The following is an 11,022-nucleotide window of genomic DNA, read 5'->3' as shown; positions in this document are numbered from 1 at the left end:
AGTGGCCACGTCACTCGCATTCGCACTCGCACTCAGTCTCACAAACACACACTCAGACACACACATTCTCATCCTTCAGGTTGGGTTATTGTTGCTTTGGCTTTTCCGAAACGCTTTATTAACAACCAGCGACAACCCCTCGCTGTCCCACCGTCTTACTCCCCCTACCTCCCATACCTGCAGCTGCTGCTGCGTCGGAGGCTGCTCCTCTCTGTGTGTATTGAGTATTGGAATGTGGTGGAAGAGGCTGGCCAGACACGGATTTCAGATCAAAGTGCTACAATACAACGGATGATCCGACAGCAGGTCGCTCTCGACTGGGCTAAGGTCGGGCCAACAAATGAGATCGGCGAAATAGGCGGAAAGTGGGAAAATGGGAAAATCGCGGCAAATCAGTCGCTTGCATTGCTGCCACAAATGGCGACGTCATTTTTATCGCTGAACTATTTATCTTCATTTCCATTTGGCAGCCGGAAAGCAATCATTATACAATTATGCAAAGACGTGGCAAATGGTCAGTCAGTCGGTCGACGAGACGGCGATGGGAAACAACAGCAAAGCAGCAGAACATCAACAGCAGCAGCAGCAGCAGCAGCAATAGCAACAGCAACAACAGATCGCCCAGTCCGTCAGTCACTTAAAATCGGCTATAAACGTCCTCACAATCAGTCACAAAATCAGCGCAATTTTCTCACGGTAATTGTATTTTTAGTACTTTATAGCAATTTTTTCCATATGATCATGAGTGGGCCAGATGTCGATGGCATAGCTGCTGCTCTAGTGATGCTGCTGCTGCTGCTGTTGCTGCTGCTTTTGCTATAGCTTGTGCTCTGCTCACCTCTCTCCGGTGGGGTTGAGTAGGTCTGAGTGGGGGAGTGGGGACGCGCAAATTGTTTTCAACTCAAAAAATGTTGATGTGGTTTTATATTTTTGCGTTAAAACAAACAAACGGGCATTTCAGGCTGGCAAATGGACATCAGAATAGTTGGACGTGCACCAAACCAATGGACAGGTCGCACGGGAGGCATGGTGCTGCAGAGGTGTGTGTGTGTGCGACTGTGCGAGAGTGTCGGTGTGTGCGTGTGTGCGAATGTGTCTGTATACACAGTATAACCTTCCGACGAATTGCTCAAGTTTTTCTTTTTGTGCCGCATTTTTGTCAATTGCCAAAGGCAAAGGCAAAGGCAACTTTTGATGGTCACTTGATTTTTATTATTTATGACAAAACGTGAAGCACTTTGGAAGGCATTTGCAACAATTTCTGCTCTCTGTCTGTCTGTGTACCATACGAGTATATGTGAGTTTGTGTGAGTGTGCGCGTACCAGGAGATACTTTGCTTCGATTGTTTTTGCATATTTGCGGTCTTAATATTTCGTATAAATAGCACATGTGGCATAAGTTCTAATTTAGTTGCTGACACTTTTTGTTGACACGAAATTTTAGGCTAGATTTACGCTCCATCTATGTATGTAATTACCAGAGTAATTACCAAATCGAATGCATAATCCATGGCCGTAGTTAATACTTATGGTCCACTTGGCCCTACCTCCTCACACAATGCATAAATCACTTATACAATTGACTCACAAACCGTATCAAACTTGATCTAATTTAATCAAATACTCTTGTCGAACAGACCACATAACAATGGGATAAAACTGAGTAGACTCGTTTAAGAAATGCATTTACTGCCAATAGTTAACTATTCCTGACCATCTAACAGACTGAGAGGAGATTGCTTATCACCCCCAGTGACTCGCATCGCATCTCATTACATTGGTATTCTCAAGTCGAGCAGCACAATTGTCTCATATAGAGCTTTTCTAAAAATATTAAGAACGAAATATGCGCGCACCACTGACGCCAAATTGAAAATGTAGAATTGAGTAATTGGCGTTCTAAAATAATTTCAAAATGCAGACGAGAATAAATTATCCGAAACGAGTACTAACGCAGGCCTCGTGAAATAAAAATGTTTGTCTATTCAATTTTGATTAATTGCAAACATTGATCAATCCTTTTTATACCTATAGCATAATTGAACGCGACAAATTTTCGAAATTTCCATTAATGAAAGGTTGTAAGTCCTCTTGCTCCATCCTTCATTTTACCTAGCATCTCAATCATTTCTTTGGGGAGGAACGTCTGGTTTTCTAAATTGCGATCTAAGTTCAAGAATTGTTCTCCACGAGCATAGGGTGGATAATCATTGGTGGCTAAAAAGTAGTTGCCGCGTGCCGTGCGAGGTGTATTATATCCAAGTTCTACGAGGTCGTCATTGGGCTGGCATTCGCCTACAATAAACCCGTACAAATCCTTGCAGCGGAATGCCCAGAATTTAGTTGGAGAAAAAATTGATTCTGCATAGTATTCAACAGAGCGATGGTGGTAGCAGTAATTGGATTTAACTGGTTAGGAATTAATTAATTAGTCTTAGTAGGAATAATTTCGAAACTTTGATAATTACTTACTATCTTTCGGGTCTCCGCAATTGGGCTGAACGACGCCCTTGTTGGGATAGAAGTCTACGTGTCCAACGGGCTGCATAAGACCAAGTACCATAACATCTGTGTGAATGACATCCACAAATTCAGCATCACTGGGATCAATCCTCTGTTTTATGTCAGGTGTTAGGTACAGGGCCTTGGACGGATTGAGTGCAGTAATGTGAGACACCTTGGAGTGAGTACGCTCCAAGATGTTCGAAGTAAATGCAGCAGCGTGTGCGCCCAGCCCTAAACCTATTAGGTGCAGCTGATTGGCCTCCAGCAATCCGAGCGACAGTAGAGTGGCCAACAATTGTGCCAAGCAACCAGCTACAATGTGAATGTTATAGGACGATTCAGTGTAGCAAGGTTCGGGAGATAATTTCTCATAGTCCACGACTAAAATGTTCACATCGGGAAGTTGTAACAACTTTGGGATCAGCACGGAATTGGGTGTGCTATACCTGCTGCCACCCATACTGTGAATCAACACTTTCAACGACTTCGACGTTAAGGGCAGACCTGCCAAATGGAGCGTATCCACTAAGATGCCTTGAGGCCTCAGAGGTCTATCGAAATTGAAAGTAGTATTGGATTGATTAAACCTAAGGGTATACTCACGTGTGCAGCCAGAAACTAATGTTCTCATTGGGGCAGCTAGTGTATGGCGTCTTGAAGCATTGTGGCTGCAAGTCCGAAGCGGTCCCGATCAGAAACTCCAGGCTTAAGTATGCTTTAGTTCAATGTAAAGAAATGATGTAAGTGCATTCGGAGTTCAAGTAAATTCGTTGTTTTTTAAGTACCAAATAGGATCCATAGCTTAAACATCTTTGTGTTGTTATTGGCGAAGTCAAATGGCAACTAAAGCACAAAAGATTAATTTGCTAGACTTTAAGCTGATATCCACGAACGATACCGTGACTAATTCCTTAATTTGCAAGCATCAATTTAAAAATTAAATTTTTTTTACAGTGAAGATTCTTTTTGTTGACATCTGAATCATCTAAGCCATTTTGGCTATTACGGCAATTTCGGCTCTTTTGGGCGGACATTTCCTTTGGAAATCCATTCATGACAGTAAATAGCTTTATACTTATTATAGTAATTGCCATAACCTACTTATCTCCACAAGTGCCACTTATTAAGCAAACCTTTCAGGATGTGCAGTATATTAATCAGTATAGTTAGAGCGCATTAGAACGCTAAACTTCATATTTGGCAAATAAATAGAAAAACATGCCAGCTTACAGTTACGTACATTTGTTGATAAGTAGGTTGAGTTGCAATTGGTAATACACATTTCAATCATTCTTCTATTTCATTTTCCACCGATGCTGGCAGTCTGACGAAAGCAACATCGGTGTGTCAGAGCCTTTGTTGTTGCCGAATATTTTGTTGAGCACTCGAGTCGTACGCGCAATATTTATGACACCTGCCAAACAACATGATGGTTTTGTGGCTGTACGCGTACAGTGGATAAAACTGTTAGCTAATGTGAAAATAAACAAATAAAATATACAAAAAAAAAAAACGAAAAGTTTGAATGAGTAACTGTTGTGTCAGCGCTTGCCTGCTACGAGCGTTGACACTTCCTCTTTAAGGCTCGTTGCTATAAAACCATTTCTAACACTTCCAATCATTGTTTATCGATAACAAATCGAAACAGAAAACTCGTTTATCCACTGTACGTTTGCTTCTGAGTTGTGCAATGCGTTCGACGGACACTGTAGAACTATGTTGCACAGATGTGTGCTCAATTGTGTTTGTGTGCGAAGGTGTACTTTGAAGAGTAGGTGGTACACAATTATAGAAAGCAATTTCACGCGCCTTTAGCTCTTGTTAATGCGAAACAAACTGAACTTTTCGACTGCTGCTGCGATATGGACGAGTACAACGTATCGGGGGGTTGGAGGCAACGTAAGTTGTTGTTTTCGAGGACGCACCTTCCAACTGCCGACTACCAACAAGCAACTGGCAAGTCGAAACGACGGCTGACAGTTGCCAAACAAGTGGTTGCATTCCGTAACTAAGAAGCATTCGGCGGAAGTAGTATGTAGGTATATTACTTTCAAATAGTGACCCGGCAGCAATAGAAATGCAAATCAAAGCAGGCAGCAAAGTTTGATCGATAGAATTGAATCGGCTGTAGAAGGGCTTTTTGACAACATAGGAACAACAGCAGCAGCAAAACCACATAAAGAGGCAAAGAGTTCAGACCTTTGGAGGAACACAAACTAAACAAGCATGGAGGAGCTGCAGGATGCTAGCATTCATCATATGACTGCTAAAGTTATAGCAGCGATAAAGAACACAAAGTGTTACGAGCCCATTTATGAGGAACTGCAGCGTCTGGTGGCCAGTCCCAGTGTCGACAAGAACGACATGCGCAACACTCTGGAAGATGCCATTAAGGCCGCTGGACTGGAGACTGAAATTCGCAATATGATTTACAATCTGGTTCGAAGTCGCCTGGAAAAGCTAGATGTTAGCGATACCAGGCAGACATCTACTTCTGTAAGTTCTACCTGATGTTTATTTTTATGGATCAGAGGTTTCTATTCATTTTTATTTTACCCTTTGCGTTCACAACTAGAAAGCGACACAAAGTGATCCCTTGGGCTATCTAAAGCGTGCTGGAGTTCTCTGGGATCGGCGTGTCCGCAAGAGCCTCAATGCTATGTGTGGCGAGTTGAAAGTTCCACTGCACGGACAACCACGTATTAGTGCTGATCGAGAAGACTTTGTAGCAAAATGGAATGAACTGAGCAACTATAACATGGGTAAGTCAATTTTAGCCAATTCCTTATGTTAGGATGCCTATGTCTGCATAACATCACACCAAATTTTGGTGTTAACAGCTCTTTATTTTGTTTATCTTAGTCGTCATTACGGCTATACACCACTATGTACCACCATTCGGCACTAGTATCGACTAGTATACAGTGACTTTCCACTAAAATGGTAGATTACAGCCAATCCACTTTTCCAGTGCCCGTTATCACTCCTTTTGAACCATGGCTATGTGCCTTTGATCTTGAAATTGATCTTTGCTCATGCCCCGAACACTGCACCATGCCGCATTTTGATTTTAACCCCTTTTTGTTGTTTCAACATAATTGCGAATTGAACTTGTAGTAATATATAAAAGTTATTTCAATTTTACATTTATATATTTGAACGTACATTAAATAAATTCAAATTTGGCTGACAAATGTTGTAATTTCGAATACAAATTTAAAATAACTAAATTTTCACTAAAAAACTTCAACTTGGCCTCTTTGCGCTAATTGTGCCCACATGTGCCTTTTTTAAAAGCATTCAAATTTATTGTAAAATAAGTGTATACAATAGCTAAAAACGTAGGGTCCGGATTGTAGCAGTTTGTATTTTACACTAAACAATTATTTTCTATGATCAGTCTAAAAGTATGCAATCTTTTCTGTATTGCAATAAATTGTTTGCAGTTCTGAAAGCATTGCCCAATCAAATATTTGTGTAACATAATCGAAGGTGGCATAATCACAATCAAAATTAATTGATGCTATATCCTACATGTTTCATAATCTCTAATAAAATTGGGTTTAGTTAATATTGGTTTGACTTTTTTTTTTTAAATAAGCAAAAATTTTGCGTTTGGTTGAGAATATTTAAATTTCTCATATTCTCAAATGTTTGAAAATTATTAGCTAAAGCACAGTTTTCAAAGAACATTATAGTCAATGGTTAGTACTAAAACTATAGAAATGGCGAGATTTAAGTCATTGATGTGAGTAGTCGTATCAGCGTATTTAATTTACTTTTGGAGTTTAAAACTTCAATTAAATGAAAATCGCAAAGTTAAATTATTAATTCATAGTATACTTTTTAACGTAGAAAGTCTGTCATTTGAAAACGTAATAAAGTTTATTACTGAATCTTAGTAAAAGGTTTTTGTCCACTTTCGAGTTAACTTTCTTTTCTTGACATTGCAGAAAGTTAATAAAATTCATAGCATACTTTTACACGTAAAAGTTATTCAACCAGAAACGGCCTATTAAAGCGCCACCTGTTGGTCGAGGTACTAAAATATTTAGTTGCAATTGGTTTCTTTACATCGAATTTAATTTTTAACGAAACTCAACAATTATAATTGCATTCTTTAGATCTACTTTCAATTCAATTCTTGCGTGTTTTTGAACGAAAGAAACTCAATCAAAAACATTATTTTATTTATATGTATACTTTGGTAATTTAGCAACCTAAAAATTTAAAATAAGAGCCGCAAAAATACGTGCCTTAGATTGGAAATAATCTACTTTCGCATGAAGCGCTAAGAAATATTTAGTATATTAAATTTACCCCAAAAATTCTTTCTGTGAGACAGACATACGTACATCGCATAATTCGAGGGTTTTAAAGCATTCAGATAATGTAATGATTAAGATAGGTTTAGATATATTTAATATTCAATTTATCAACTGTACAACACCATCTACTGGCCTGTAGCGCAAACATTTCTAAGCATAATAAATAAATTTATTATTGCATATTTTGAGGATTGGCAACTAAATAAAATTATTATATTTAAGCGCCATCTTTTGGTCAATAATAATTTTGATAACTTTATTCTAAAATCTTACAGATCTTTCAAATTATCGCCCCGTATATGCTCCGAAAGACCTTCTGGAGGTTCTACTATCACTGAAAGGACCGGCTAGAACCACCGAAAGTACTGAGTATGCATAGACTCGAATAAGATATACATTTGCATGCAATAGTTACATTATAAAATATTTCTATTGTTACACAGTCAAATACCACAATGGGAATTTTCACATATAGCACTACCCGTTAAGAATCTCTTCGAATTGCGAACACATTACGCAGATTTGTTACGCAGTGATCACTACACTGTGCCGGATCAGTGTCAACGTATTCTGGATAGCAGGCATGCCCCAATGTGTCAGCAGTACTTGAAGAAGGGCTGTACGCCAGCTCCTTATCGCGGTGCACTTTGGGCTTCTGTGCTAGATAGCAAGCTACACGATTATGTGAGTTTCAAACTGCATTGAATTATTTATTCAGTCTAATATATGTATATTTTCTTCATCAAAGGACATTGAGTATTGGCAGAAGTTACGGAACGTCGTTTGGACCACCGATCATATTGTGGATAAGCTTGTTTTCAAGGATATTCAGTTGACGGCTTCTAACGATGATCAGTATTTTGTGTTTGAAGATGTACTCTACCAAGTACTACTGTGCTTCTCTCGCGACACGGATATAGCAAACTGTGTAGATTACGAACAATTTCCAGTGAAGGGCAAGACATATGAGGGACCCCCATCGGGGGTTGTGCCCTTCCACGGCATCTGCATGTTCGCCGCCCCATTTTGCTATTTGTACGATTCTCCCGTGTGCCTATATTATACATTCCGGGCATTTTACATACGCTATTGCCATCGATTGACTACAATCAATACGCATCCACAGGGTATCGTTAGCCTGTGCCTGCTCTTCGAAAAGCTGCTTCAGACTTATGAGCCACAATTGTGGTCGCATTTCCGTGAGTTGCAAATACAGCCGTAAGTATAGCAATTGGACTCAATTTAATTCATTCAATAGAATCAACTGATTTCTATGACCTTGCAGCTTACGTGTAGTATTCAAATGGTTAATGCGAGGTTTCTCCGGCCATTTGCCACCAGATCAGTTATTGGTACTGTGGGACTTGGTAAGACCTTTTTATGTTCTTCACCATCTCGTGACGATAAAGTTATTTCTTCTTGTGCCTTGCAGATACTAGGCTTTGATAGCTTGGAGATCTTGCCACTATTTGCCATCATAATTTTAAGTTTTCGTAAAGAGAGCATAATGCAAGTGGCCTCACTAGATAGTATCGAGGCCATCTTGGCCGACTTATCGTCTATTAAAGTCCTGCCCTTGGTGCAATTGGCTTTAAGTCGCGACTAAATAGGTGGCTCATACCGCCGGAAAAAATGTTGTATTAACGCTCTAAATTTAAAGTATAAAGTATTACATAGATCTGTGTAGAACACATATGGTTGTTTTAATCATAGAACAAAAACTACAGAACAAATATCTTGATTTTTGCTCACCAGGAAATGCATAGGTATTGATTTGCTTTATTATGATCGGTATTTAAAATATCTTAGTCACGCTCCTCAAAGTCCAACCAAATGCCGCCTTTAAGGGTGGCCATGAAATACGTTTCATCCAAGATGTTGTCGGTCCGTGTTTTTGGATTTGGCTTGATATTGTATTGACGAACGATTGCAACCAATGCAGCTTTGAGTTGGGTAAGTGCAAAGCGCATTCCTGGTGACATATAGAAGGATAGACCAATGGTAGTAATATTTACGAATAGTATTATCTTTACGAACCTGGACAAACACGAGGTCCATCACCCCACCCAAAATAGAGTCCCTGCTCACGATATTTGCGCACGCCTCCATTGTGCTCGAGAAAACGCTCGGGCTGGAACTTTTCTGGATGCTCATAGTAGTTCGGATCGTGGTGGAAGGCATAGTTGGGCACAATTACCACGTCTCCAGGAACCACCTCCACGTTGACTCCATTCTTGTTAACAAACTGAAAGGGTTCCGTTACGAGTTTACGTGCCACCAGTCCCGGTGGGAATATACGTAGTGTTTCTAGGGATTTGCGGAAGTTGCTCTCAGATAAAAAGAGTAATTGGAATTCGATTCATTTACCCACCGCTTATACAGGCATCCAAATAAGGCAGCTCACTCAGTTGATCAAAGCTTAGCTCTCCTGTTGCCACCTCCTCGCGAAGCAGACGCTGCGCTTCCGGATTGCGAGCAAGTTGCAACAAAGTGTGGGATAGCACCAAGGCGGTGGTCTCAAACCCGTCGGTTAGGAAGGTCATTGTGTGAGATGTGAGCATCATTGTGTCGAGACCCTTCTTTTCTTGCAGCTGAAGCATGTAGTTAAGGAAGTCCGCTCGGTTGCGATGCTCATTGTTTTCTCGTCGCAAATTGATGGCTTTCTGCATTATATCAAAGAAGAAATTTTCTACATCCTTAGTGAAAAATGGGACACAGTAGAACTTCCTGATTAAAGGAAAAAGTGATGCCAACGTATTGAAGAATATAAAGCCGAACGAGTGTTCAAAGACACGCTTAATCATTCCCACAAGCGGTGTTGGATTATCACTAAAGCTTCCCGACGAAATGCCCAACACACAGTCGGCTACCACTTCGGTGGTGTAACAAAGGCAAAGAGCTTTCGCATTTAGACCACCAGATGGCGCCATGCGCTGTTGCTTCTTTATATAGTCGACAAACTGCTTGCAAATGTTTTGGGTGACGGAGTAAACTGCTTGAACCTAATCAAAGTAAACAAAATTTAGTTCAACTGGTAAACAATTTAATAAAATTGTTACCCGATTTGGTGAAAGTCCAGGTGTTATTTCAGCGCGTCGCTCCTTCCATTTGTCACCCAATAGCAGAAACGGATTGTTTGCCAGTATCTTATCCACTTTCTCATTGGTCTTTAAAAAAATTGAATTATAACACTTCTGTATTCTTTCATTTAATTTCCACTCACAAATTGAGACATTTCATTGTCATGAAATTTTCGAAACTCTGTCACGTAAACAGCTCGCGCATATTCCGGAGTTAAGATCAACAGCTGTGGCGCTCGAGTATTCAGCACGCCTACGATATTTTCAGTATCTTTATACTGGCTGAGGGGAAAAAGAAAGTATTTAGCAAAATTTTACAATAATATTTACCACCATTACTTGTATATATCTTGAATTTCATATGCAACATTTCGCTTTTGGGTAAACACACTTGGGAAACTTCCAACAAGTGGCCACGATTTAACAGTTTTGATACCAAGTTTGTTCTAGTGGTTGAAATTCCATATGAGAAAGATGTAGATCAGGCCTATCAATAAGGCCAGTACTATCAATGCTATAGTTATCGGACACATTGAACAACACTACAGCTAGGCGAGCACATTCAAACTAAATGCCAGATACGCTGTTGATTGTCTCTACGCTGATTGTTTGTGATGAGCGAACTCGTCGTTATCAATTGGCATGATGATGGGACTGTCACTTGAACCTGAAACCGCGGTCTTGATTGTTTACATCCAGGGGCGGACTATGCCAACAGATTTATATGCACACATGTACATATATGTTATACTTACAAGGCGTAGTTGAGGTACAGCTCTCTATTAAACTGCTTAACCTATGCACGGTTGCCATTCCAAAAAAATTGATTGTACCAAAATTTTGAAAAAATGTACCAATTTTAGCAAAAATGTACTACAAATTTTTTCACGAAAGATTTTTTGTATTTCACAATATATAAGTGTTTACTTCGTGATAGACCTTAGATTGGCGCATACATATTTTCTCAATTGACACAGTACGTCGCAAATCGACTGTATGCGATATTTTCCATTGTTTGTCATGGTTCTAACTGATACAAATTTTGTATCTGGTGGAACAGAGCCATTTGTTAAAATAATATGTGTGAACATAAAATTTTATAAAAAATT

At 39.6% G+C, this 11,022-nt stretch overlaps 4 protein-coding genes across 4 annotated transcripts in view; 2 read left to right on the top strand and 2 right to left on the bottom strand.

The window, feature by feature from the left end:
• LOC117563489 (protein spaetzle 4) overlaps positions 1–11,022 on the top strand; it is a 165,102-nt gene that overhangs the window by 97,715 nt on the left and 56,365 nt on the right. The window lies entirely within an intron of this gene.
• LOC117564582 (pancreatic triacylglycerol lipase) lies at positions 1,964–3,642 on the bottom strand. Its single transcript, XM_034243423.2, has 4 exons — positions 3,291–3,642; positions 3,109–3,220; positions 2,473–3,056; positions 1,964–2,409 (listed from the first exon to the last, which is right to left on the bottom strand). Exons 1-4 carry the CDS (start codon positions 3,313–3,315, stop codon positions 2,069–2,071), a joined length of 1,062 nt encoding a protein of 353 aa, XP_034099314.1. The 5' UTR covers positions 3,316–3,642; the 3' UTR covers positions 1,964–2,068.
• LOC117564578 (TBC1 domain family member 19) lies at positions 4,151–8,524 on the top strand. The gene is made up of 7 exons (XM_034243420.2): positions 4,151–5,001; positions 5,081–5,267; positions 7,109–7,202; positions 7,277–7,517; positions 7,582–8,051; positions 8,119–8,200; positions 8,266–8,524. Exons 1-7 carry the CDS (start codon positions 4,732–4,734, stop codon positions 8,437–8,439), a joined length of 1,518 nt encoding a protein of 505 aa, XP_034099311.1. The 5' UTR covers positions 4,151–4,731; the 3' UTR covers positions 8,440–8,524.
• On the bottom strand, positions 8,514–10,475 carry LOC117564579 (probable cytochrome P450 28d1). Its single transcript, XM_034243421.2, is given in 6 exon segments — positions 8,514–8,805; positions 8,871–9,140; positions 9,205–9,835; positions 9,893–10,000; positions 10,057–10,195; positions 10,253–10,475. Coding segments are annotated over 6 exon segments (1,509 nt in total). The 5' UTR covers positions 10,447–10,475; the 3' UTR covers positions 8,514–8,638.

This window comes from Drosophila albomicans, chromosome 2L (genome assembly GCF_009650485.2).
Source record: "Drosophila albomicans strain 15112-1751.03 chromosome 2L, ASM965048v2, whole genome shotgun sequence".
In the NCBI taxonomy this organism is placed as follows: Eukaryota; Metazoa; Arthropoda; class Insecta; order Diptera; family Drosophilidae; genus Drosophila; species Drosophila albomicans.
The sequence above is the reverse complement of the archived record's forward strand: the minus strand, read 5'-3'. Positions and strand labels throughout refer to the sequence as shown.

Excerpts from the sequence above, each read along its gene's own strand:
- LOC117564582 (XM_034243423.2), bottom strand. The coding sequence starts at position 3,315 with ATGTTTAAGCTATGGATCCTATTTG. Across the intron at positions 3,221-3,290 it reads TAAGCTATGGATCCTATTTG|CATACTTAAGCCTGGAGTTT; the intron begins GTACTTAAAAAA and ends ATTGAACTAAAG. Across the intron at positions 2,410-2,472 it reads TTGCGGAGACCCGAAAGATA|TTAAATCCAATTACTGCTAC; the intron begins GTAAGTAATTAT and ends ATTCCTAACCAG.
- LOC117564578 (XM_034243420.2), top strand. The coding sequence starts at position 4,732 with ATGGAGGAGCTGCAGGATGCTAGCATTCATCATATGACTGCTAAAGTT. Across the intron at positions 5,268-7,108 it reads ACTGAGCAACTATAACATGG|ATCTTTCAAATTATCGCCCC; the intron begins GTAAGTCAATTT and ends AAAATCTTACAG. Across the intron at positions 7,203-7,276 it reads AGAACCACCGAAAGTACTGA|TCAAATACCACAATGGGAAT; the intron begins GTATGCATAGAC and ends ATTGTTACACAG.